The sequence below is a fragment of the Eulemur rufifrons genome, chromosome 2, assembly GCF_041146395.1.
Source record: "Eulemur rufifrons isolate Redbay chromosome 2, OSU_ERuf_1, whole genome shotgun sequence".
Classification (NCBI taxonomy): Eukaryota; Metazoa; Chordata; class Mammalia; order Primates; family Lemuridae; genus Eulemur; species Eulemur rufifrons.
Window position 1 is genome coordinate 60,492,403 of NC_090984.1, and position 27,941 is coordinate 60,520,343.

Genomic DNA, 27,941 nt, shown 5'->3' on the forward strand with positions numbered 1-27,941 from the left:
TATTTATTTTCCCGCCATTTCCAGCTCTTCGTGAAGCGAACTGGATGATTTCGGTGAGATCTGAGGCCTTCTGGGATCACAGCAGCCAAACAGAAGGTAGGTAGAAAAAGAACTGGGAGATCTGAGCCTGCTGAATTCACATCGCCCCAGGAAAGCAGGTGAGTTTTGCCCTCAGGGGGTCGTCTTAGCTAACCCTGTTAACTGCCTTTCTTATGTGGGGTTCATCTGGCCAACTCAGGTGATTAAATTGTTGCTGCCCTTAAACCAGGGCAAATATGGTGGGGTCTTTCCAGTAAGTAGTTCTTAGATTCACTTCCTGATTGAAGGTAGTGTATCGTGAGCAACAAATAGAATTCTGAAGCTCATGGCCTGTGGGATACATTTGCGTTGCGCTGTTTATTCGCTACATTTTTATAGTAAATCTTGCTTCGTGTGACAAAAATGTTCCAGTGTGATGCAAACTACCCTTCATTCATTTAACCTTTCCATAAAACACTTAAAAAATTTTTTTAGGCCGGGCGCGGTGGTTCACTCCTGTAATCCTAGCACTCTGGGAGGCCGAGGCGGGAGGATGGCTCGAGGTCAGGAGTTCGAGACCAGCCTGAGCAAGAGCGAGACCCCGTCTCTACTAAAAAAAATATAAAGAGATTAGCTGGACAACTAAAAATATATAGAAAAAATTAGCCGGGCATGGTGGCGCATGCCTGTAGTCCCAGCTACTCGGGAGGCTGAGGCGGTAGGATCGCTTGAGCTCAGGAGTTTGAGGTTGCTGTGAGCTAGGCTGACGCCACGGCACTCTAGCCCGGGCAACAGAGTGAGACTCTGTCTCAAAAAAAAAAAAAAAAAAAAAAAAACCACCTTTTTTTTTTTTTAAAGGAGAAGACTTCAGTGGGGAAAAAATTACCTTCTGTTGGCAGGTGGGATTGTCACCAAAAAAAAAAAAAAGAAAAAAAATTACCTTCTGTTTTGATTATTTTCCCAATTTAATTTTAAGGTAAATCAAACCAATGAATATTCTATTCTTAAATAAAATAGTCATTAAATTAAACATGAGTTCATTAAACATATGAGCTAATTATAGCTCAGTTCTGTAGTTTTAATTATTTTTTTTGGGTAGAGACAGGGTCTTGCCATGTTGCCCAGACTAATCTCGAACTCCTAGTCTCAAGCAATCCTCCCACCTCAGCCTCCCAAAGTGCTGGGATTACAGGCACGAGCCACCATACCTGGCCCAATTCTGTATTTTTGATATGTCAATTCCCTCATTTAAAAATCCTACAAAGTTACATTTACTTAGTTCTATATTTAACAAATTTTATGAAACTGGTATTGGCAGAAAATACAGAGTGTATGGTTACTATGTCTAACACAAAGGCTATTTAATGTGGGAGCAAGAACTTTACACAGGAAATCAGGAGACTTGGGTTCGAATCTCAGAGCTACCACTAACTAAAGATGGAACTTTGGACAAGTCATTTAATTTCACTGAACATCGGGTATATCTTTTGAAAAATGGTGGAATTGGACAAAACATTAGATGATTTTCAAGGCCCCTTTCATTTCTATGATCCTGAGTTTCTGTAGAAACACCTGTAAAAGGTGTACTACTAACAAAGATCATACAAATATTCAACCTGGTTTCTCTTAAATAAAATGTGTCCCAAGCAGCTAATATGTGATCTTCTCTACCTGGTCCACTGGTTCTTGGCTCCACTTCTGCCATATCACAGGAAACTGTTAAGAAAGAAATGGATGGTTTATTTTTCGTTTTTGATTTTTTTGAAGACTGTATTTTCTAATTACAAATTGGTACATGAATTCATCCAGAAAAATTGGAAAATAAAGTGTAAAGGCAAAACACACACACACACACACACACAAATACTCATAACCTCACCACTTAAAAAATCTCACCACTGTCCTCCTATTACTTTTACAAATGTGTGTGTGTATATATAAATAATAGTATAACAGCCTAAAGTCTGCTTTTTTCACTTTATAGGTACTTGTACTTTCTTACAACCAATTGGATTACCCACAATGATGTGTTCACATCCCAATAAGCTATCAGAAACTAAATAAACATTGTTACATAGATTTTGGAACTATAATTATATTATGACTCAGGTTATTCTTATTCTTTTCTCTTTATCTGCTCCAGAATGGATTGGTTTCACTGCAATCAGTGTTTCCGAAAAGATGGGGCCCATTTCTTTGTCACCAGCTGTGGCCATATTTTCTGTAAAACGTGTGTGACCCTGGGTGAGTGACTTAACTGTTTTCAGATTCAGGTAAAAATGCTGCTACCTAGATATAATGATTATCCATTTCTCTGTATGACTTAGGATAAAAATCACTTAGTAGGCCAATGGTGGTGTGGATACTGTAGGAAACTGTTGATTTTGGAAATTGGAGGGATCCATTAATAAAGAATAGTGCTAAATGATTTAGCAAATCTATTACTTGAGCACCAAAGGTACTTGTTAGTGTTTTGAAGTCTGTGGCAGGGGAAGTAACAAGGGATCAGATTAATCAGGGAAAAGTGATAGAATAAGAATAATGGACAGCAAAGCTGGCTGCTGTCAAGAGCTATTTCTAAAGGGAAGTGGTCTATCCTGTGAAATCAGTTTGATTAGAAATGATAATGATGATACCTTTGCAGTTAAAAAAGCATTTTCAGGTGTACAAATTTTATGTAATCCTCACCACAATCCCGGGTGGTAATTATTAGTAGAACCATTTTACAAATGAGGAAACTGGCTCAGAGAGGATTAGTGATTTGACCAAGTTCTTACAGCTATTAAGTCTTAAAAGGAGACTTGAATTTAAGGGGTTTTTTAAGAGCTAAAATAAATACATGGTGTGTAAATGCCCAGAAGAGAGACTTAGGATAGGGTGCTTTGATCAGGGAAGACTTCACAAAAGAGGTGCTGCTTCAATAGGGTTTCGAATAATAAACTGGAGTTTGCCAAGTGGATACGGCAGGGAAGATCATTCTAGTTTAAGAGAACAGCACATATAAAGATATATTACATCATAAAGCCATAGTGCAGGGGACTACACATAGTTGGGATTAGTATAGTATAAAGAGCAAGGTAAGAAATGGTGAGAGATGAGGATAGTGAAGTAGGCAGTGGCTAGATGATGGAAGGCTGTATATATCAGGCTAAAGAACTTGAACTTTATCTTCAGGTGATGGAGAGCTGTGGAAGTTTGTTTTGTCTTTTTCTTAAACAGAAGAATGATTTGCACTTGCTAGCTCACTCTGGCAACAGTATGGACAAGGAAAAACCTTTTCCCTGGCCCCAAGAAAAGAACAGTCAGGTTAAGTAGCCTCTGGAGAAGCTTTTTTCTCTGTAGGAATCCATGACCCTTATAAATTATCTGCTAATGTAACAAAGCTGTGTACTATGTTAATAGCAGCTCACTTTGGAGTGGTTTGTCTCTTGAAGCATATGCTATGTGATGTTTTCTCCTGACATGGCATTTATCTTAATAATCAGCACCACTACTAAAATTTCACTATACAAAGAAAGATTAGGAATTTTAATTTTTGCTTCCTTCATATTGGCTTAATTGGAGAATAAGAGTAGGAGAGCTTCAAAGCAAGATCCAGGAATATTGGCAAAGTGATAATAGGGCAAGAATAACTGGAGATTTTCTTAGAGTACCCAATGTGTGCCTGCTGTCAGGTAAGTAGAATGAAAGAGAGTAACTTAAAGTTAAGATCATTGGTACTCTTGTTCTTTTCCGAATACTCTTATAAATGTACTCCAGTACTCCTCCTGGGAGTTTAGAATTGTTCCTTCTGACCCACAGAAGAAAACTGGGAATTTTAAAAAATGTACTTTAACATACTAGTTTGGAAATACTGGTTTAGAGAAGAAAGCTTAAGTTGTCCTTTTATAGCACAATGATATTCTAAATTCAGTAAGAACCCTTTTCTTCTTCTTTTGACTATTACCATATACTCTAAGGAAAATCTTACCTCATGCCCTTTAGAACCAAACATTTTTTCCCCTTTACTTCCCAGAAAAATGTACTATTTGTGGAACTGCCTGCAAGCATCTGGCTCTTTCTGATAATGTAAGTTTTTCTCCTCCTGCCACAAACCATCTCATCCCATTCCTGGACTTTAGGAAGTATATAAAAAATAGAGATGATGAATTTTTTTAAAAGAAAGAAAGAAAAGAAACAAATTTACAGATAGCAGTTGTAAAAAAGAGGATAAACAACAGAAGAATTATTTGTGACCACTGTTATAGAAACATGAGGTAAGGAGAATTTGGACATGTTATCTACATCTCCTAGAGGAGTGGTGATCTCCCTCTTACTTATGCACAGTGGAAATAATACTAGGTGCATTAGAAAGGGCGATACATCCTTTGTCATATTTGTCAGTATTTTATTTCATTCCACTGTGGATATTCTTACTGCGTGTCTTACTCTCTTCATAGCTAAAACCTCAGGAGAAGATGTTCTTCAAAAGCCCTGTGGAGACAGCTTTGCAGTATTTTAATCATATCTCTCAGGTATGAGAAACAATAGTGAAGAAAATCTGATTCTCCAGGCAAATCTAATTGCATATAATTCCTTTAACAAAGGTTCTCTTAGACTGCATTTGTATACAATAGAGAGAAATTGACTGCTCTCTTTGCTTTCTTCCTTGATGATACAAATCTCAAGCAGTTAACTTTTTATGACCCAGAATCTGTGATAGGCTATAAAAATCGCCATGTAGTCAACATCTTGCCTTGTACTTCCTAGTTCTACTAAGTAATTTCTAAGACCAACTGATATTCTAGGGAGCTTTATCAGCTTTTTCTGCAGATTGATGCAGAAAGTTGTAAAAACTTTGGTTTTTTTCTTTGCACTCTCCCGTTCTCTCTCTCTCTTTTTTTTTTTTTTTGAGACAGAATCTCACTCCGTTGCCCCGGCTAGAGTGCCGTGGCATCAGCCTAGCTCACAGCAACCTCAAACTCCTGGGGTCAAGCGATCCTTCTGCCTCAGCCTCCCAAGTAGCTGGGACTACAGGCATGTGCCACCATGCCCGGCTAATTTTTTTCTATATATTTTTAGTTGTCCAGCTAATTTATTTCTATATTTTTTAGTAGAGACAGGGTCTCACTCTTGCTCAGGCTGGTCTCGAACTCCTGAGCTTAAACAATTCACCTGCCTCGGCCTCCCAGAGTGCTAGAATTACAGGCATGAGCCACCTCGCCTGGCCTCCAGTTCTCCACTGAGATTATTTTATAGCCTCCTGGGATTCCTGTCTTGGCATTTCTTGAGATTTTATCACTGTTCCCTTTCTGTACTCATACGTATTTCTTATTTTTCTGAGAATACTCCTTTTGTAAACAAGAAGATGATCCTTAGTCATTTTCTGGTTGAAGATAGTAGATTTAATTTTTCTTCGGTGTCATACCCCTCAATCCTAACTCTGGAGTTAGAGTAAGGGGAATTAAGGCTTTGGCTTCATCCTGTCTTTAGCTGCTTGGGTGAGCCATCACATTTGAGATATTATGTTTAACATTATAAGGAGATAAAATCTAACTGAGACTCTAGGAGAAATGTAAACAAGGTCACATGAGCAATAGAACGAGCAGAACTTTGGTTAATAAATAAACCCAGGGTTAGTTAATAATCAGTAGAGAAATCATGTAGTCTGAATCCTAACCTGCTTAATCATGGGACCAATTACACATGGTCAAATAACCAAGATAAAATAAACAGAAAGGGTCAGTTAATCATCACTTTAGTGAGGGGCCAATTTGGTGAAGTCAGCAAAGTCTGAAAATGTATTTTCCTAATCTGTGAAGCTGATCCAAGTAATACCTAGATTGTTTCATTCAGGCTTCTGCTCAAAACTTCTTTCCTCAGTCAGTCCTTTACTGACTCTCATATCTCAAGTGATAGCCCTAATATTCTCTACTCCTTACTTTGCTTTATTTTTCTTCATAGGTCTTGTCTCTAACATCATATTATATTTGTTTATTGTCTGAATCCAACACTGGAATGTAAGCTCCATGAAGACAGAAATTTGGCCAGTTTTGTTTATTGTTCTCTTTGAATAGTTCTTAATAAGTAGTGGGCACTCAAAACGTTGTTGAATGAATGAATGGAATGTTGCTCTAAATATTCATTTGTATTTTAACCATTCTCAATCTTTGTAATGACCTGACAAGGGAATTTTTCTGCTGCACTCTGTGCCAATAGTTGATCAACCTGCCCATTTTGAATTCTTTACTCACCTCTAGATAATTTTTCTGAGAGATTGGAAAGCCCCATATAGACCTGTTAACTTTCTTCTATTCCTAGGTCATAGACTGCACCCTTACCCACAACTAGCCATCTTTCAATTGCATGCCAATAATTGTTCCTTCTTTGATTAAAGCCTTCCGTGATTCCTGTAGGCAGAGTCTTGCTCTGTCCTTCATACTCCTGTCCCACATTCTCTCTCTCTCTCTTTTTTTTTTTTTTTTTTTTTTTGAGACAGAGTCTAGCTCTGTTGCTCCAGCTGGAGTGCGGTGGCCTCATTATAGCTCATTGCAGCCTCAAACTCCTGGGCTCAAGTGAGCTTCCTGCCTCAGCCTCTCGAGCAGCTGGGATTACAGGCATACGCCACTATGCCTGGCTAATTTTTCTATTTTTTGGAGAGACAGGGTCTCGCTCTTGCTTAGGCTGATCTCAAACTCCTGACCTCAAGCAATCCTCCTGCCTTATCCTCCGAGAGTGCTAGGATTACAGGCATGAGCCACCATACCCAGCCCCACATTGCTCTTAACTCTGCAAAATATTTTACTCTGAAAAAGTGTTTTATTTGTTCATATGTTTGTATCTCTCACTAAACTGTGAGCTCTTCAAAGACAGATTATCATCTTTGTATCACCTAGTATCTAACTAGGTATCTGGCACAAATTAGTTGCATAAGACATGTTTGCTAAATGAATGAATGTATGTTAAGCCTGGTTAAGAGAGAGGGTATTCAAAGTAAGATCAGAGAGGGAGGCTTGATCATATAGATACTTATAAGCCATGGTAAAGAGTTTAGATTTTCTTCTAAGTACAATGGGATACTGTTGAAGGGTTTTACACAAAGAAATGGCATTATCTGATATATAATTTTAAAAGAGAATCTGGTTGCTAAGTGGAGAATGATAAAGTGATAATACAGGGAAAACTATTGGTATAGAAATCTAAAGAGGAAATGCCTGCTAGACTGTAACGTCGTTTCTTTAAACCAGTCATACTCCCTCACATGTAATGTGAAATAATAATACTTATCCTACTTCTTGTAAAGATCTAATGAGATAATGTGTATGAAAGCTGTAAAGTACTTAGTTTAAAGAATAATGTGGAAAACTCATAAAAGGTTATGAATGATTACAAACCTACAGGAAAATAAATAAAGATCATAAAAGTAAAAAGAAGTTTGTATTTTTATATTGTTTTCAAAGAAAGTAAAAATACCCCATCTACTTTCTAAATAACAGCTTTAGTGAGATATACTTTACATACCATAAATCCACCTTTTTAAAGTGTGCAGTTCAGTGGTTTTTAATATATTCACAGAATTGTGCAATCACTACTCCCTAATTTTAGAGCATTTTCATCATCCCCCAAAAGAAGCCCTGTACTTATACTTATTAGCAGGTACTTCCCAAATCCTCCCCACCCTCCCCATCCCCAGGCAATCACTAATTTACTTTCTGTCTCTATGGTTTTGCCTATTCAGGACATTTCATAAATATGGAATCATACAATGTGTGGTCTTTTTGTGACTGGGTTCTTTCACTAAGCATAATGTTTTTAAGTTTCATCTGTCTTGTAGCATATTAGGACTTCATTAGTACTTCATTCCATTTTATGACCAAATATTATTCCATTATGTAGATGGATATACATTTTATGTATCCATTCATCAATTGATAGACATTTGGGTTGTTTCTACTTTTTGACTATTATGAATAGGGCTGCTATGGAACATTCATGTACAAGTTTTTATATGGACATATATTTCATTCCTTTGGGTATATACCTAGGAGCAGAATTGCTGGGTCAAATAGTAACTTTAACTTTTTGAGGACTTGCCAGATTGTTCTCCCAAGTGGCTGCACCACTTTACATTCTTAACAGCTGTAATAGTCCATTCAGACTGCTATAACAAAGTACCTTAGACAGGGTAATTTATAACTAACAGAAATTTATTTCTCACAGTTCTGGAGGCTGGGAAGTCCAAGATCAAGGCACCAGCAGATTCAGTGTTTGGTGAGGGCTCATTCTCTGCTTCCAAGGTGCCTTCTTGCTGCATACTCACATGGTAGAAGGGGAAAACAGGCTCCTTCAAGCTGCTTTTATAATGGCACAAATTCCATTCACAAGGGCAGAGCCCTTATGACCTAATCACCTCCTGAAGGCCCCACCTCTTAATACTATTGCATTGGGGATTGGGTTTTAACATATGAATTTTGGGGGGATAGAAGCAGTCAGACCATATGAGGCCAGTAAATATTTTAGGCTTTGCAGGCCATATAATCTCTGTTTCAGCTACTCAACTCTGCTGTTGTAGCATGGAGGCAGCTATAGATAGTATGTAAGCAAATGGATATAGTTATGTTCCAATAAAACTTCATTTACAAAAACAGACAGCTGGCCATGGTAAGTAGTTTGCTACCCCTGGTCTACTTTATGGATTTTAAAAACCTTTGAAATCATATGCTTTTGCTAACATATGCATAAATAATTACTATATATACTGTTAGAATAAAATCAGGTCAAGACCTGATCTCATCAATAGACCAGAGCTTTTCCATTCCTCATTTGAATTAAAAATTTAAACAACTGAGATAATCAATGGTGCTTTTGAAGAAAAGTTTTTGTTAGTTTGAGATTATTGGCAGGCACGGTGGCTCACGCCTGTAATCCTAGCACTCTGGGAGGCCGAGGCGGGTGGATCACTCAAGGTCAGGAGTTCTAGACCAGCCTGAGCAAGAGCGAGACCCCGTCTCTACTAAAAATAGAAAGAAATTATATGGACAACTAAAATATATATAGAAAAAATTAGCCGGGTATGGTGGCGCATGCCTGTAGGCCCAGCTACTCGGGAGGCTAAGGCAGCAGGATTGCTTGAGCCCAGGAGTTTGAGGTTGCTGTGAGCTAGGCTGACGCCATGGCACTCACTCTAGCCAGGGCAACAAAGCGACACTCTGTCTCAAAAAAAAAAAAAAAAAAAAAGAAAAGAAAAGAAAAAAAAATGAGATTATTTTACCTGAAAACAAAAGGCTAATCTGTCAGTATTTAGGACTTTTGAAACACTATAGTTGAGTTCTTTATCACTATTGAGCAAGGGGTTGAGGAAACTTAGGCCAGTGTGAGAGGTGATATTGCTTTGATCCCATAAACTGTGCAACCCAAACTATAACTCCCTACCTGGTGGACCCCTGTGCCTCTCATTCAGAGTGGGGACTTCTGACATCTTATTAACAGTCCTCCAATTGTTTTTAATAAGGAAGCATTTTTAGAAGTTTTTTTGGTTTGTTTAAATCTATTCTCTCTGAGCCACCATGATAATCTATTTAAATTACAAATATGAACATATAACTCTTTTCAAAACCCTTTGGTGGCTTCCTATCACCTAAGTTTCAGACTTCTTAGAGTGACACGGTTCCTTAATGCTCTGGTTCCTCATAACTTCTTCAATCTCAGTCACAACTACCACCTCACATCTGATGTACCAACACAAGTATTATGTACATTATATATTACCTAATCTGTTTGGCAGATTTAGTTCTTCCCAGTTCTTTTACAGACCATATAGTTTCATACCTCTCTGCCTGAAATACCTGATTTCTGTACTAGTTCTGTAATAGTTACCTCTTAATCATTATTTCTTTCTTTTTCTCTTTTTTTAAAAATAGAGACAGGGTGTTGCTCTGTCATCCAGGCTAGAGTGCAGTGGGGTGATCACAGCTCAATGTAACCCCGAACTCCTGGGCCCAAGGGATCTTCCCACCTCAGATTCCCAAGTACCTAGGACTACAGGTGCACACTAGCATGCCTGGCTAATTTTTTTATTTTTTGTAGAGACAGGGTCTTGCTATGTTGCCCAGGCTGATCTCAAACCCCTGGCCTCAAGTGATCCATTTGCCTCAGTCTCCCAAAGTGCTGGAATTACAGGCATGAGCCACCATGTCCAACTTGACTTAATCATTATTTCTATACCTTGTACATACTTTCCTGTTCTGCATACCACAGTTTGTTTTCTTTATTGGTTCACATGTTACAATGTCTTTTCTATTGTCCTGTGATAAGATACTAGAGGACAAGAACTCATAGTATTAATTTTAGCATTTCTAGTTCTTGTACCTGGCATGAAGTATTCAATAAAAGTTTGTTAAATGAAAGGATGAATAATATTCGCACTATAGATTATCTTTTCTGTCCGTGTGTGAGGTGTTTTCTAATACCAATCAGTTCTCTGATACCAACTAGGTATCCAACAATTCAATTCAATTCTGACACTAACTCTACAGGTCTAGGGCTCAGTCCAAGACTGCACCCACTTTGGACACCACCCAGATTTCAGCCTGGCTAACTACAAACTTGAAGGTTCCTATAAACTCCTCCAAGCTTCAATAATTTGCTAAAATGACTCACAGGACTCAAGAAAGTACTTTACTTACTATTACCAGTTTATTATTAAGCATACACTCAGGAACAGCCAAATAGAAGAGATGCATAAGGCAAGGTATGAGGGGAGAGGTGCAGAGCTTCCGTGCCCTCTCCAGGCACGCTACCCTCCCACCACCTCCGTGTGTTCACCAACCTGGAACCTCTCCAAACTCCCTTGTTTAGGGGTCTTTATGAAGGTTCTATTATGTAGGCATGGTTGATTAAATAATTGGTCATTGGTTATTGAACTGAATCTCCAGCCCTTCTCCCTTCCCTAGATGTAGTGGAGAAAGAGAAGGGTTAGGGCTGAAAGTTCCTTTGACAACCAGCCCTCCTTTTGAAGCTATCTAGGAGCCCACCAAGAGTCACCTAATTAACAGAAACTCAGGTATGATTGAAAGGGGCTTGTTATGCATAACAAAAAATACTCCTATCACTCAAGAAATTCCAGGGGTTTTAGGAACTCTGTGCTAGGAATCAGGGATGAGGATCACATATTCTTTCTTTTCTTTCTTTCTTTCTTTTTTTTTTTTTTTTTGAGACGGAGTCTCACTCTGTTGCCCAGGCTAGAGTGAGTGCCGTGGCGTCAGTCTAGCTCACAGCAACCTCAAACTCCTGGTCTCAAGCGATCCTCCTGCCTCAGTCTCCGGAGTAGCTGAGACTACAGGCATGTGCCACCATGCCCGGCTAATTTTTTCTATATATTTTTAGTTGTCCAGCTAATTTCTTTATATTTTTTTTTTAGTAGAGACAGGGTCTCGCTCTTGCTCAGGCTGGTCTTGAACTCCTGAGCTCAAACTATCCTCCGCACTCAGCCTCCCAGAGCACTAGGATTACAGGTGTGAGCCACCACGCCTGGCCTCTTTTCTTTCTTTTTGGACATAGGGTCTCACACTGTTGCCTAGGCTGAGTGCAATCATAGCTCACTGTAGCTTCCAACTCCTGGGCTCAAGCCATCCTCCCACCATAGCCTCCTGAGTAGCTGAGACTACAGGCACATGCTACTGTGCCTGGTCACATATGTATTTCTAATACCACACCCTGTTAAAAAAAACCTCCCCCAAAATCAATCAATTTAAAAAAAAGTTTTTAAAACTTATAGATAATTTAAAATATTTAAAAGTAGAAAAGAATAATGATATGTATAATATAATGAATTTCTGTGTATCCATCATCCCGCTTCAACAATTATCAGCTGATGGCCAATTTTCATTCATCCATATTTCCTGCCACCCACCCACATTATTTTGAAGCCAAAACCAGATATTACATCATTTCAATCTGTAAATATTTTAGTGTGTATCTCTAAAAGATAGTGACTTTTTTCTTAAATATAATCACATCATGCTAAAATAATAATTTACTAATATTATCAAATAATCAGCATTCACATTTACCCAGTTGTCTCATAATTATTTTAAAAGTTTGTTTAAGTTGGGTTTCAATAAAGTCTGTATATTTCAGTTGGTTGTTATGTCTCTTAAGTTTCTTTAAACCATAAGTTTCTTCTTCTTTTTTTTTTTTTTTGAGACAGAGTGTCACTCTTGCCCTGGTAGAGTACAGTGGTGTCATCATAGTTCACTGGAACCTCAAACTCCTGGCCTTAAGTGATCCTCTTGCCTCAGCCTCCCGAGTAGCTGGGACTACAGGCATGTGTCACCACACCGGCTAATTTTTCTATTTTTTGTCAAGACTGGGGTCCTGCTCTTGCTCAGGCTCGTCTTGAACTCCTGACTTCAAGTTATTCTCCTGCCAAGTTGACCTCCCAGAGTGCTAGGATTACAGGCGTGAGCCACCACGCCCAACCTCATTTCTTTTTTAATTATTGTTGAAGAAAATGGTCTTTTGTCCTATAGAGTTCTTCACAATGTGGATTTTGCTCATTATATACATGGAGGCATTTAATATGCTCCTCTGTCCTCTATTTCCTATAAGTCAATAGGTAGATTTAGGCTTAATCACCATCATTTGATTAGGGGGGAAGGTGGGGCAAGACTACTTTACAGCAGTGTTGTAGTCCACCAAGAGGTACATAATAGTCTTCTGTCCCTGATTTTGTATGCCAGTAGCCATTGATGAACTTTGCAGAGATATTACTTTATCAGAAGTTGTAAAATGCTATTCTAATTCTGTTATTCCTTTTCTCATTTTTTTAGTTGGAATATTTCTAAAGAAAAATTTCCTTTTGTCAGCCAAATGATTACCCCAAGATATAGTTCCAAAACACTAAGACCTATAGATATTGTGAAATATGGAAGTCAGTTTCACAAAAGATAGATAAAGCAAACTATTAGGTTATTAAGTATGGAATATCTGATTTCCTTAAGTACTAAGTTTAACAATTGATATCTCTGACATTTCACTTTGACACTTCTTTATTTTTTTATTTTATTTTTTTGAGACAGAGTCTCCCTCCGTTGCCCTGAGTAGAGTGCTGTGGCGTCAGCCTAGCTCACAGCAACCTCAAACTCTTGGGCTCAAGTGATCCTCCTGCCTCAGCCTCCCAGAGTGCTAGGATTACAGGCATGAGCCAACATGCCCGGCCCACTTTGACACTTCTTTTTTTTTTTTTTTTTTAATGGTGAAGGTACATCCTCATTGTTTCAAATGCACATTTTGGCTTGTAATTATCTTTCAAAAAAATTTTTAGAGCAATTTTTGTGAAACCATGGATAAGTCAAAAATTCTTATTAGTTTTTAGTATGAGTTTTGTTGTGGAACCAATGCAGTGCAGACAGCTCAAAATATCAATGAAGTGTTTGGGAAGGATGTGGCTAATGAACACAGTACATCAATGGTTTGAGAATATCTGTTCTGGTGATTTTAATCTTGAAAATGAACCATGTGGGTGACCTGAGACCAAGGTGGATAATGATGAGCTGAAAGCTGTAGCAGCAAGGTTTGACATTACTATTCCAACAATATTGGACCATTTGAAACAGATTAGCAAGGTAAAGAAGCTGGATAGATGGGTGCCGCATGAATTAAGCATCAGAAGGGAAATCATCTTGAAGTTTACCTTTCTTTGCTGTCATGACATAAAGGTGAACCATTTCTATACCAAATTGTTATATGTGATGAAAAATGGATTCTTTTTGACATTCACAAGCATTCGGCACAAAGGTTGGATAAAGGTGAAGTGCTGAGGTCAGGCGCGGTGGCTCATGCCTGTTATACTAGCACTCTGGGAGGATAGCTTGAAGTCAGGAGTTCAAGGCCAGCCTGAGCAAGAGCGAGACCCGCTCCCCCCCCCACTTGTCTCTACTTAAAAAATAGAAAGAAATTAGCTGGAGAACTAAAAAAATATATATATGTATATAAAATTAGCCGGGCATGGTGGTGCATGCCTACAGTCCCAGCTACTTGGGAGGCTGAGGCAGAAGGATCACTTGAGCCCAGGAGTTTGAGGTTGCTGTGAGCTAGGCTGACGCCATGGCACTCTAGCCTGGGCAACAGAGAGAGACTGTCTCAAAAAAAAAAAAAAAAAAGATGAAGTGCTGAAACACAGTCCAAAACCGAATATTCATCAAAAAAAGCTAATTTTGTCTTTTGACATGTGTTATCAATTCTAAAATGCATAGGAATCCAGAGCATGAAGAGCATGATACTCCTACCTGGTCCTAGTATGGAAATAAAGGAAAGGGATCTGGGGCCAGAAGTAGGTAGTTTCATATAATGTTCTGATAAAATAAACAATATTTAACACTTACATTATCCAGACAGTATTTGGTGTTATCAACAGAACTACTTTTTATCTGCTCTTTGTTATTGTATTAACCAAATAATAACACCTTTAAAAAATAAGCAAGTGAGGTTGGGTAGGGTGGCTCACACCTGTAATCCTAATCCGTGGCCAAGGCAGGAGGATTGCTTGAGGCTAGGAATTAGATTAGCCTGGGCAACAGCCAGACCCATTTCTACAAAAAAATAAAAAAATTAGCCAGGTGTGTTGGCCTGGGCTCGGGAGGCTGAGGCAGGAGGATCACTTGAGCCCAGGAGTTTGAGGTTGCAGTGAGCTATGATGATACCACTGCACACTAACCCAGGCAACACAGCAAGACCCTGTCTAAAAAATACAAAACAATAATAACAACAGGCCGGGCGTGGTGGCTCATGCCTGTAATCCTAGCACTTTGCGAGGCCGAGGTGGGTTAATCGTTTGAGCTCAGGAGTTCAAGACCAGCCTGAGCAAGAGCAAGACCCCGTCTCTACTAAAAATAGAAATAAATTATATGGACAACTAAAAATATGCACAGAAAAAATTAGCCAGGCATGGTGGCACATGCCTGTAGTCCCAGCTACTCGGGAGGCTGATGCAGAAGGATCGCTTGAGCCCAGGAATTTGAGGTTGCTGTGAGCTAGGCTGACACCACGGCACTCTAGCCTGGGCAACAGAGTGAGACTCTGTCTCAAAAACAAACAAACAAACAAATAATAACAACAGCAACAACAAAAAGAAAACACAAACAACAACAACAAACAGGCAACAGAGCAAAATTTATTCTTTGGGGAAAAAAAAAGAGGGCAACCTTTTCATAAAGCCGATGGATTTGAATGATTGCTAACTATTGGTATCTTTTTAAAGTGCTGTACTGAGATGCATTACTGAGTTAGGTTTTAGAATCTTCTTTGGTAGATGTGTCTGAAATAGGCTAAACATTTGAACACTACTATCAGGCAAAATCACCTCTCCTCTAACACTACTGGCTGGTAGTTGTTGTCTAGATTGGTCTTTCTTCTTGGAATAGTCAGATTTGCTATTTGTTTCAGTTTTGGGGGATAAGTAGACAAAGTAGGCCTGCTTAGGCCTAGGCAAAGGCCCTCCAGTGGTCTAGTCTGGCTCCCTGGTGTTCCACAGTGGGATCCATTCTCTGTGCACATATGACCCTTGGTGATATCAAAGGGAAGAGTAACTGGTCTAAGGCAGAATTCGTGTTTTCTTGATGTTAGTTTGTTAAAAATTTAATTTCACTGCAGACTAATCCCAAGGGTAGGATTAGGATGTTTGGGATACTGTGTTTTGGCCATCTATTACATCTACTTATAGTATCTATTTCTTCTCACCTCTAGCCCTGCCATTTTAGGTAACTTCCAGGATTCTGAGTGAATTTTTTTCTACTTCAGTACTATTCAAATTTTCAAAACTAGACATGTTTTACTTTTATTAAAAACAACAGTTGCCAGGTGGCTCATACCTGTAGTCCTAGCTGCTCAGGAGGCTGAGGCAGGAGGATCACTTGAGGCCAGGAGTTCGAGATCAGCCTAGTGATATAGGGAGACCTCATCTCTTAAAAAAACAAAGAAAAACAAAAAATCAGCTTTTTTTGAGAAATAAAGTAGACTACGATAAATTCTTATCTAGAACTAGTTTAGTTTGCCTTCAAGTAGAAAGGAAAGAGGCTATAGACTATATGAACTCTTAAGTACAATTCTGTGGTAAGGTGGCAAAGGCAATTTGCAAATTAAGTGAGAACAAAACATTTATAAGAAGAGTACCAAGATCAAGAGAAGGACCCTAGACAAAAGGTTTATAGTCTGAGCAGGGAGGAAGCAGATGAGACATAAATACTGCTGTGTACTCAAAAGTAGAGCCTGACAAAGCTAAAATCCTTTCTAAATATTAACTTTCGGTCTGATTCAGCAATCCCACGATGGGCACATTAGTATAGCAAATGATAAAGTGAGGCAAAAGATAAAATTATTGCCCATACACAGAAATAAAATTCGAGAATAGATAATCTCTTTCTGTGCCTTTCAAAGGCCTTTTACTGCTGTAGCAGCATAAGCAGCCTGCAAGTGACTCTGTGTGTGTTTTTAGGGAAAGTAAATTGGTCACCAGTGCTCTGTAATAGCTAGGAATGTGGAAGCAAGGTCCAAACTAATAGTGGACAAGTTAGAACCAATTCTAAGCCTGAAGAACAGTTTTTTTAGGAATCAGTCTTCTTGCTCAGGATGAAAGATTATATTTTTAAAGGGCCATTCTTCTATGGCCCTTTTCTGTGAATATTCTCATTGAGATGTTAGAAAGCCTGTGTCCTAGATATGAAAAGCTTCAGCTTTCCCTAGTGCTGAGCTGTTTAGTTTTGGGGCGTTATTAATTAGGTCAGATGTTCCAGAAGAAAATGAGCAGTAATAAAGTATGGATTGATGGATTTCCCTTTGAGGGGAAAGGAGTTATGGGAGTGTATGTCAAAGACCTGTTTTTCCCTAGTAGGTGTGGAGTTTTCAGAAGAAGCAAACAAATCTCCTCATCGCCTTTTATAAACATAGAATTGCAAAGTTAGAAGCAGCCATGCAGGAGGCACAGCAAACACTGGTCAGCCAGAACAAGTAAGTGACAAATCAAATCCTCAGATAGCTTTTTTCTTTCAGAGCAGCTGTGGTCCTTACTTCCTGTGGTTGCAAAGCCTGAAAATTGTTCCATATGTATTTGTTTGTCTTGAGAAAATCAGGTCCCCAATTTTTGAATTTTAGTCCCCTCAATCTCCATTTTATTTTTCTCTTTCTTCCCTCTAGGGGCCCTCCTCAGTGTATAGCTTTCCTCTTCTACTTCCCCTGCATCAAAAACTACTTCTTGTGAGAAATCAGATACAGCTGATTCACACTGATAAAAATGAGAGATAACATTAAAAAATATTACCTCTGGGAGGGTATATTTTGGAAATCTTAAGCTAAAAGATGGAATCCTTGATGAAAAATTTTAGACATCAGCAGAGCAATGGTGTGTATGGTTGTGGTGGGGGAATGAAATTCTTTGCAAACTCGCCTGAAATCATACCAAGTAACTGTTTATTTTGTCCACCTGATTGTTCTCACCATCAAAAACCTGCCATTGTCTCCTTGAATCATTAGATCCCTGATAGAAATACCTTGTATAGCTGCAAGCATCTCTCAGTAAGCATTAACTAGATGTTGATAGCAGTAATAATAAAAATCAGGGTTTTTATCCCACTGACCTGCTGGAGCTGATTGTTTCCATCTTTTGCATAGAGAGTTGTCAGTCTTAAGGAAGGAGAATGGAGAACTGAAGAAATTTCTAGCCATCCTAAAGGTGAATGAAATATATTTTCCTTACTATTATTTTCTCTCCTACTTTTCCCATCTATCTAGCTGACTGTATAGAATAGTGTTTCTTAACCTTTTCCACATCGTGGCACACATAGAAACTGATAATATTTGTACAACAAGCATGCTCTAGTAAAGAGATGAGACCACAGAAGACCTTGGAGGCCTGAAGGATCAATATTTAGCACATTTGTAACTCATTTTCAAACATCAGTGAGGCATGACATACCAGTTGGGAAGCTCTCTTATAAAAGAGATATCTGTTACGACTTAAAATTTCTCCTCAAAAAACCCAAGACACCTCATGACCCTTCCCCTCCTTCACATTCCATTTCCTAAACATTTTTTTTGTTCCTAACAATGGTCTATGTATTTATATAATTTTCTTTTTTTTTTTTTTTTTGAGACAGAGTCTCACTCTGTTGCCCAGGCTAGAGTGAGTGCCGTGGCATCAGCCTAGCTCACAGCAACCTCAAACTCCTGAGCTCAAGCGATCCTCCTGTCTCAGCCTCCTGAGTAGCTGGGACTACAGGCATGCACCACCATGCCCGGCTAATTTTTTCTCTATATTTTTTTTTTAGCTGTCCATATAATTTCTTTCTATTTTTAGTAGAGATGGGGTCTCGCTCTTGCTCAGGCTGGTCTCGAACTCCTGAGCTCAAACGATCCGCCCACCTCGGCCTCCCAGAGTGCTAGGATTACAGGCGTGAGCCACCGCGCCCAGCCTATATAATTTTCTTATTGATCCCAGTCATGTAACTATTCTAGCACATTATAATCATGTTATTTTCCCTCCAGAGACTCCATATTTCCCCACATATATTAGTCTACAGGATTCCTACTTGTGCTCTTATGAAGAGGAACTGAAATTTTATTCCCTCAAAGCTAACAATTTCCTAAGGAAACACTGCTGCTATTTTTTCTCCCACTGGGAATCTTTACAACCATAACTAGGGGGCACTGTAGTTTAGGTATCTAATAAGACTGAGCCATTGATTAGGGACCTTGATTTGCAATTTCCCTCACTTCCTCCACCTTTTTTTATTTTTTTCACCTCCAGGAATCTCCAAGTTGGTACCAAGGAAGCAGGTCAGTTTTATCAGCTCCCATACTAGTCTCACCCCCTGAAAATTTCTGCTCTTTCTTGACTCCTGGCTGTATGGACTCTGAGATGGACAAAATGGTTGATGAATTTATCTTTCACGTCTCTGAGAAAGTGTTACTCACTGAAAAGTGCTGAAGTAAAATCTTGATTGTAATGCTCACCCTGGATTGTCGTCTTATGAAATCCCACTCATCCTTCAAATTTCAACTCATGTCATTTGCAATAGGCATAGTTAGATCTTCTATTCATTCTTTCAATAAATATTAAGTGCCTACTGCTTATCAGGTACTATGTTAGGTGCTGGACGTACAGCACTAGTCCTTTCTGATTACTGATACCTGTGCCCTACCAACTGTTGCATATTCTTTATACCAGCCCTGCATTGGTGGATTAAAAAGACATGCCCCCTGCACTCAAAGAGGTTACAGTCTAGTGTTCTTTTGTATTTTTGTACTTCTGATACACCCATTATAACATACTTAAACATTGCTCTGATTTTTTTGTCTCTCCCAGCAGCCTGTGAGCCAGTTATCTTTATAGTCTCAGAATCTAGGACATGTGGACGCTAAATAAATGCATGTTAGATGGGTAGATGAGAGGGTGGAGGAATGTATGAATAAGTGGACAGATGTAAGGTTGAAAGTACTTGGTAAGACACCGAAGGAAGGAGGAAAGGAGTATTTCAAAACTTCTAGTATGGACAATAGAGAAGTGGAGGTTTCCCTTAGGGAGCTGGAGAGCAAAGTCTCATATGTAAGATGTGCTTCCATATTTTGGGGTGATGCGTGTAGTACATGAGAGTAAGCAATTTGTGCTCAGAGAGGAAGCTGTTATTTCCATAAACAATGATCTGATTGATCCTTTAAAGTGGCACTTCTGCTTAGCAAGATTAGAGCTCCCTCTTTTTTCTTTTCTTGCAGATCGACCACACCTCGACCAGTGGGCATTACTTCCCCATCTCAGTCAGGTAGGGAGCATCTTTTTGCCCAAATACCTGTGTGAAATGAATAAATATCCTCTCCCCATATGGAAGATGGTTTCCTTTCGGAAACCATAATGTGATTTTCCTAATTTTATGTATGATATGAAAACATCAGACAACCAGATAACCACTTGCAACCAATTGGCTAGGCAAGGCACCATTGATGGCAGCTTTTTCTTGGGCACTTTATTTTCTTTCAGTTACCCCACGACCCAGTTCCCAGCATAGCAGCCAAGTGGTCAGGTGAGTAAAAGCCTACGCAGCAACATTAAAGCTGTTGGCAAAAGTTGCAAGATGAAAGAAATATCTAGATGTGGCTCAGATTGGGACTAAAGAGACTTTAAGTCTATGTAAAAGTTTAACACCAGGTTTTTTGCCTTTTTGTCTCTTTGTCTCACCTTATACAGTCGATCCTCCTCAGTGGAGTCTACCCCTTATAGAATGACTGGCTTTGGTAGCTTGGGACAAGTAAGTAGTATTCTTCTCTTTCCAGATTGAGGTTTCAACTGTTAAATGAAAACAAAGATTTAAGTCAAGAATCTTAAGTTTATATCGGTTTTGGCATAAATTATCTAATGCTATGCAGGAACCTATTTTCTTTTGGCAATGGAAACTTGATGTTAGAAGCTGACAGGGAATAAATACGGGTGGAAATAGTGGAAGTGTTCAAGGACCGAATTAACAATGTCCATTGTATTCATTTTGAAAGTCTTAAAGTATGGATCCTTCTTAGACAAGTATGTCCACTCTGAGAGAACAATATATGTTTGAATATGCAGAACAGAGAAATAGCAGGAGATAGGGAAGCCAGAAAAAAAAAGGATATACTTATTAATTGATGTTTATTATTTGTCCATCAGGGAGGCAGAGGCCTGCAGGGAAGGAATACTCCAAGAAACTCTTACACTGGTGAGAGGGGGAAAAAGGTGTCAGAAATAAACAAATTCTGTGCAGAGACCAGCAGATTTCTGGCTTTCTATGTATTGAAAAATCTCTGGTCAAAAGATGGAGGGTAACTCTTGAGTGAAATAATTGACTTGGATTTTTAAACAGCCACAAGATGGCAGTAGAAGTTAGGTATAAAAGGAAGGTTACGACGATGCCAGTTGTTAGTCTGAGGCGTATCTGACTTCTTTACTGTGTATTCTTTTTTTTTTTTTTTTCTCCTGACAATTGGTAAAGGAAGTTCACTGTGTATTAAACATGAAAATATTCCAGTGAAGAAATTTTTTGGTTCTATGCACTTAATTTCTTATCTATATCCTCTTAGAACTACTACTGTTACTATTTTCAAGGGCATTAGCCAGTCCCTATAGAATACCTATCAGAGATTTCTCTTTCTTTCACAAGAAGGCAAATTTGAAATTTCCAAATCTCTGTCATTTTTTAAACTCACCAAATAGTCTCCCTCCAATTCTTCCACATTCATCTCTTTGAAAAATGTAGATGTTCTACCCAGTTTATTTCTATCAAATTGGTAGCAATGTTCCCTCTTTTATTCCTAATTTTAATAATTTGAGTGTTTTCCTCCTTTTTTCTTGGTCAGTCATTTCGAAGAAGCAACTTTTAGTTTTGTTGATTTTCTTTATTGTTTTTCTAGTCTCTATTTCATTTATTTCTGGTTCAATCTTATTTCCTTCCATATGGTTGTTTTGGGTTTAGTTCTTCTTTTCCTGGTTTCTTAAGATAAAAGTTTAGATTATGTTTTTTTAAGAGAAAAATTATCAAATTTCTTTTGACATGTATACTACTCGAGAACCCTCAGAAAATGAAGATTCCAGGTTAGATTATTGATTTGAGATCTTTTTTAATATACACATTCCCAGTGATAAATTTTACTCTATCATTGCTTTCACTGCATCGTGTAAGATTTTGGTATGTTGTATTTTGTTTTTATCATCTCAAATTATTTTCTAAAGTCTCTTGTGATTTTTTTACCCATTAGTTATTTAGCACTATGTTGTTTAATATCCACATATTTGTGAATTTTCCAAATTTTCTCCTTTGTTTTGTTTTATATTTTTTGTAGAGATGGGGTCTTCCTATGTTGCCTAGGTCTCAAATTCCTGGCCTCAAGTGATCCTTCCACGTCAGCCTCCCAAAGTGCTGGAATTATAGGCATGAACCACTGTGCCTAGCCCTGTTACTGTTTTTCCTTTCTTTCTTTCTTTTTTTTTTTTTTTTTTTGTTGTTACTTATTATTTTTTCTTCTTTTCCATACAAATTACTAACCCCAGGACCTGTTATTGATTTTGAATTCCATTTCACTGTGGTTGGACATACAATTTTTAAATTTATGGCTTAACATATGGTCTCTCCTGCAGAATGCTCCCTGTGTACTTGGGAAGAATATATTTTGCGCTATTGTTGGGTGTAGTATTCTATAGAGTCTAAGTTTAGTTGGTATAGTAAATATAATATGCAATTGGTATGTGTCTGTTTCTGTTTCCTTGCTGATCTGTTGTCTAGTTGTTCTGTCCATTATTAAAAGTGGGGTACTGAAGTCTCCGACTGTCATTGTTAAATTGTCTCATTTTTCTCTTCAATTCTGTAAGTTTTTGCTTCATGTGTTTTAGGACTCTGTTAGGTGCATATATAAGTGTTATATCTTCTTGATGGAGTGACCCTTTTATCATTATATATTGCCCTTCTTTGTCTCTAGTAACAATTTTGTCTTAAAGTTTATTTTGACTGGTACTAGTATAGCCACTCTTCTGTTCACCGTTTGCTTGGAATATCTTTTGCCATTCTACTTTCAATCTGTATGCATCTTTGAATCTAAAGTGAGTCTCTTATAGATTATTGTATATTTGGACCTGTTTTTTTAATCCATTCTGCCAGATTTTAATCTGTTTACATTTAATGTAATTACAGATAAGGAAGGACTTACTTCTACTATTTTGCTATTTGTTTTCTATATAGATCTTATGCTTTTTGGTTAGCCTATTGTTTGCCCCAACTGATATTTATCTCCTTAGGTAGCCAAAAAAATACTTCTAATTGTTTTCAACATACACTCTTGGGGAAAAGGTTTTTCTGCACTTAGTGAACTCTGAGCTCCAAGTCCTTGGAACCTGGTAAATTCCAAGTCAAGTCAAATTATGATAGCCTTGCAAGTGGGGTCTTCCAAGGAACCACCAGACAGGGCAAATAATGACAATTTTCTGGGAATGAGACTTTGAAGGAACTCGAACCCCATTCCATTCCCTCCAGTAACTGACAGAGTGTTTTCACCCTGAGTGTGGCCTATTGGTTTTCAAGACTACCATGGAGCTTAGGAAGGAGAAATGGAAATAGGGCAAGTTAAAATGCCACAAACTTTGCTGTTTTTCTTGAATAAACATTCTTTTTTTCCCCTTTTTTTCTATCATTTTTCTCTGTATTGAATATATTCTCTAGATTGCTACAAGCCCTTTCTTAGTTTCTAGGGTTCTAAAAAAGTTGATTCTGACCATTTTGCCAATTTTCTCATTGCTTTTATGGAGGAGAGAATTTTTGGAGGTCTTTGCTCTATCATTTTTACTCATGTCACTTTTAGCCAATTTAATGACCATTTGTCTATACCTATTCTTTCTGGTAATCTCCATCTTGGATGGGAAGCCAAGGCACAGATACATTAGAGCACATCAAGGCAGTGATGGATCCTGGTCCACACACTCATGAAAAGGAGAGGAAAGCACCGTTTGAAATACTGCTAGGTGATTTGTGAGCTATTAGTTCCCAAGCCTAATGTATATACTAAAAATCTTTGATCCCCATTTACTTTGCCCTGGGCCCCAGTATTCCTAAATCTCTTTTCCAATTCATGGATTATTTCATGGGATCATTTTTATGCTTTTCAGAAACCCCTTCACCAGCTTCAACTCACAGCCTATCTTATAGGTGAGTAATACTCTACTTTCTTTCTCCTGGGATCTGTTCACACTCTGCCAGCAGCCCTGGGATTACTTCTAAACTGGCCTGTATCACTGAAGTTTATAATCTGCCTTGTAAACAAAAGAGAAGGTTGAATACCACTGTGGTTAATATATATATGAATTATTTTATTCTCAGTTGCAAGCAGGGGATTTTTTTTCCCTCTCTGGTCTAAATGTATAGGCCCTTCATATGCTTTTTACCTTTACCTTTCCTTTTCTGTGCTGATGCTTTTATTTCCCTTCCTTAGATCTTCATCTGCCTCCTCTGGACAGGGGATTTTTTCTTTTAGACCAACCCTAAATGGGGATTCAGGCCACACAAGAGTCCTCACCCCCAACAATTCTGGTAAGTTAAATAACATTCCCAAAGGAGTAGAGCTTCACTCATTGACAAGTATATTAAAATGAAGGTCTTTTTCTTTTCTTTTCTTTCTATTTTCTTAAGAGACAAGGTCTTGTTCTGTCACCCAGGCTGGAGTGCAGTGGTGCAGTTCATAGCTCATTGCAGCCTCAAACTGCTAGGCTCAAGTGATCCTCCCACTGTAACCTCTTAAGTAGCTGGGACTGCAGACACACGCCACCACGCCTGGCTAATGTTTTATTTTTTGTGGAGACGGGGTCTTGTTTTGTTGTCCTGGCTGATCTTGAACTCCTGGCCTCGAGCGATCCTCTAGCCTTGGCCTTCCAAAGTGCTGGGATTGTACAGGCATGAGCCACTGTGCCTAGCCTAAAATGAAGATTTTCAAGGTGACAAGAAGTTGGGATATGCTCCTCAAAGAGCACTGTCTCCAGTTTGGCTCCTTAATGTTCTTTAAGGTCATTTGATTTCCTTTACAGTGAAGGGAAGCTCTGAATTTTGCCTGGATAGCACTCATCTTGTCACGAGTTGAGTCCTGTTATTTAGCTACAAGCTTGGCCTGTAGCATTAAACTGGCTTTTTTTGTTTTTTTAGACAGGGTCTCACTCTGTTGCCCAGGCTAGAGTGCAGTTGCATCATCATAGCTCATTGCAACTTCAAATTCCTGGGCTCAAGAGATCCTCCTGCCTCAGCCTCCTAAATATCTGGGGACTATAGGCATGTGCCACCATGCCCAGCTAATTTTTTCAGAGATGGAGTCTCACTGTGATGTTCAGGCTGGTGAACTGGCTTTTTTTGATCCCTTTGTTGCATATGTTGGGAGCTCAGTTCTGAGGATTATAAAACCAATATCCTTTCTCCTCCCCATCTTTTTCAGTAAAGGTACCTTGGCTACCAGTCCTCTTGATAAGGGGCTGCCATCTTCCATACCTCACCTAAATCTTTATATTGCCTATCTTTCCACTTATAATTAAACTCAAATCTCAGAATTCTCTGCCAGCACCCTATCCTCATAGGAAAATAATGGACTTTATAACCCACCTCTTAAATTGCTTAGCTAATAGTTTTTTCCCTTTTGAGTAGTGTTCCTTTGATTAAGAACTACCTAGTTTCCCTGACCCAAAAGTATCACTGCTAAGAAACTGCCCAACTAAGTTATCTTTCATCATTCCATTCTATCCATCAGGTCAGAGGGAGAGCAGAACCACACCAGAGAGTCTTCCTGGTTTTCAGCTACCAGTCCTGCAGGTGAGGTCTGGTTTGTCTAACTTGACTGTGCATAAAAACTCACACGGTTAGGCCTGCATACCAAATGCTTCATTCCGGTCTCGTGTTGGGATGGTGGAATCTAACCAGTGCAAAATGACATGAGTTTCAACCGTGGTAATTATATGGTCACAATTTTCCAGAATAGTCTCAATTTTAAAGTTTCTATCCTTTCAGATTAGCTTCCTGCTTTGGGGTTTTAAAATTAAGTCATATGGCAGTGAAAGGCTTTAAGCTGAGATGTCTTGGCCAGGATAAAATAAGCGTGGACACACTGGCAATCCCAGTAGTTCTACATCAAAGTATTTTCAATGGAACATATCTTTTTAGTGGAAGTACTGCTTGAACTAGGAAAAAACCATGTTTACTTCTTCAGCGATAGCTAGAATAATATATATATATATATATATTTTTTTTTTTTTGAAACAAGAGTCTTGCTCTATTGCCTGGGCTAGAGTGCCGTGGCATTAGCCTGGCTCATAGCAACCTCAAACTCCTGGGCTCAAGCAATCCTCCTGCCTCAGCCTCCAGAGTAGCTGGGACTACAGGCATGTGCCACTACACCCAGCTAATTTTTTCTATTTTTAGTTGCCTGGCTAATTTCTTTCTATTTTTAGTAGAGACGGGGTCTTGCTCTTGCTGAGGCTGGTCTCGAACTCCTGACCTCGAGTGATCCTCCCACCTGGCCTCCCAGAGTGTTAGGATTACAGGCGTGAGCCACCCCTCTAGGCCTAGAATAATGTTTTGTAAATTAATGGAACTATCATTCTGATCCAAGCAAGAAAAAGGAAAAGGGCATAGTAAGAAGGAGAGGTTTGATAAGGAGCTCTATTAAATGAAAAGTCTAGTCTTGCTTTTTAAGTTAACTTTTATGGCTTGGGTATTGAGGATATTCAGGACCCCTTTTCCACTCCAATATCCTTATGACCCAGGGACAATTCCTTCATACTAAAGTGGATATATGTTTTGCTCCCCAAAATGCCCTTTATTTCATCAGCAAATATTCTAAAATGCCCTTTATTTTATCAGCAAGAAATTAAGGTCTGAGCCTTAAGGGGCAGCACTGGGGAAATAACATCCCTCCCTAAGATTCTCACAAATGGAGGGATTAACTGACAGATGAAAAATGATCTATAAACCATCTACAAATATGTGGCCCCTAATTGGATCTTGCTTTAAATAAGCTATTAAAAAAACCATTTATGAGACAGTTGAGGAAAATCAAATATCTATTGGACATTTGATATTAAATAATTATTAATATTGGCATTATCTTAGGTATGAGATTGATTATATTTCTAAAAATAGCTTTTATCTTTTGTAAATACATACCGAAATATTTATGGACAGGAAGATAAATGGTATCCGAGTTTTGCTTTAGTACAATTTAGTAGAGAGGGGTAGTGAAAAAGTAGAAATAAAAGATTGGCCATGAGTTATTTGTTGAAGTTGGGTGATGGGTATGTAAGTTCATTATACTATTCTATGTATTTTTTTAAAATGTGAAAGTTTTAAAAACCAGTTATTGAAGAAAGTGCCATTTCCCCAGAGGCATAAGAATTCTGCCTCCCTGATAACCATCTCTGGGTATGATAGTCATATATTCCAGGCCTTCCAAATAGTTTGATTTTCAAATATTCAACCTTATTATCACCACAAACAACTGAAATGCTCTAGACAGTTTCATAAGTAACAATAAAGCCTTTGTCACACTAAATATATCAAATTTCAGTTTGGAAAAGTTAGTTATCATGCAATGGGGAAAACTATACGGAAGCAACAGCGGTGGTTAACTTCATGTAATGGCTTGAGAGGGACTTGCCCATTTTGTTTTTATAAACATCCATATCTACTTTCCTGTCCTCTGCTGCAGACTCTCTACCAACAACAGAGGCAGATGGGCTTAGCCAGGGGGAGTGAAGCATGGACCTCTTCCGGATAGACCATCTTCAAGGTCTGATCTATACATATTGCTGAAGAATGGACTGTAGCATCCAGTACCCCTCAGGGGTGATAGCCTTGAAAAATGTACCCCTTTTTATTCCCTGGTTTTACTCTGTACCTTATTCTCTCTGGATGTTTATTTACCCTGTATTACCTCCCAGGGAAGTAGTCAGGTCTTATGTAAGGCCAGTGCTTCAGGAAGATGTTTATATCTTTCCCAAAAGACCTATGTAGCTCCCCTCATCTCCTACAATTTGAAACAAAGATTGTAAAAATAATTCTTGGTATCATGCTTGGGAGTGGGGGAGGTTGGGGGAAGGATAATATACTCATCAACTATGTTTCATTTCTGGATTTCATTTTTTAGCTTTGGATATATTGTCCCATTGCCAATGTTACCAACCAACAACTCTGTTCCTTGTTCTGATTTGTTATACTTTTTCTACTTGCCTATAGTTTCTTCTATGCCTAGTTACTATTAAATATGTTGATTTTCCTTTCTGTCAAAATAACAAGTGGAGACACTGATTTTCAGCTTACTAAAGTATACAGATAATAAAATAAAGATGCCCTCTTATTGTAACTGCAATTCTATTGCCATTACAAACTCCAGAATGGTGGAATAGGCAAAGA

At 38.5% G+C, this 27,941-nt stretch overlaps 1 protein-coding gene across 2 annotated transcripts; it reads left to right on the top strand.

Annotated features, from left to right (window-relative positions):
• On the top strand, positions 1-27,856 carry RNF212B (ring finger protein 212B). 2 transcript variants are annotated; one of them, XM_069463680.1, is made up of 15 exons: positions 1-158; positions 2,162-2,262; positions 4,034-4,086; positions 4,458-4,532; positions 16,886-17,001; positions 17,662-17,722; positions 18,797-18,825; positions 19,762-19,808; positions 20,024-20,066; positions 20,231-20,291; positions 20,684-20,732; positions 23,666-23,705; positions 23,989-24,086; positions 25,285-25,346; positions 27,238-27,856. In XM_069463680.1, exons 2-15 carry the CDS (start codon positions 2,163-2,165, stop codon positions 27,304-27,306), a joined length of 903 nt encoding a protein of 300 aa, XP_069319781.1. In that variant the 5' UTR covers positions 1-158; position 2,162; the 3' UTR covers positions 27,307-27,856. The 2 variants fall into 2 exon arrangements, with proteins under 2 accessions (XP_069319781.1, XP_069319789.1); XM_069463688.1 differs by having other exon boundaries at positions 1-96.
• Positions 27,857-27,941: the final 85 nt, after the last annotated feature.

Bases quoted from the DNA above. Each gene is read 5' to 3' on its own strand.
- RNF212B (XM_069463680.1), top strand. From the start codon at position 2,163: ATGGATTGGTTTCACTGCAATCAGTGTTTCCGAAAAGATGGGGCCCAT. The intron at 4,533-16,885 runs GTATGAGAAACA...TTTCCCTAGTAG, and splicing joins ATTTTAATCATATCTCTCAG to GTGTGGAGTTTTCAGAAGAA. The intron at 19,809-20,023 runs GTAGGGAGCATC...ATTTTCTTTCAG, and splicing joins TACTTCCCCATCTCAGTCAG to TTACCCCACGACCCAGTTCC.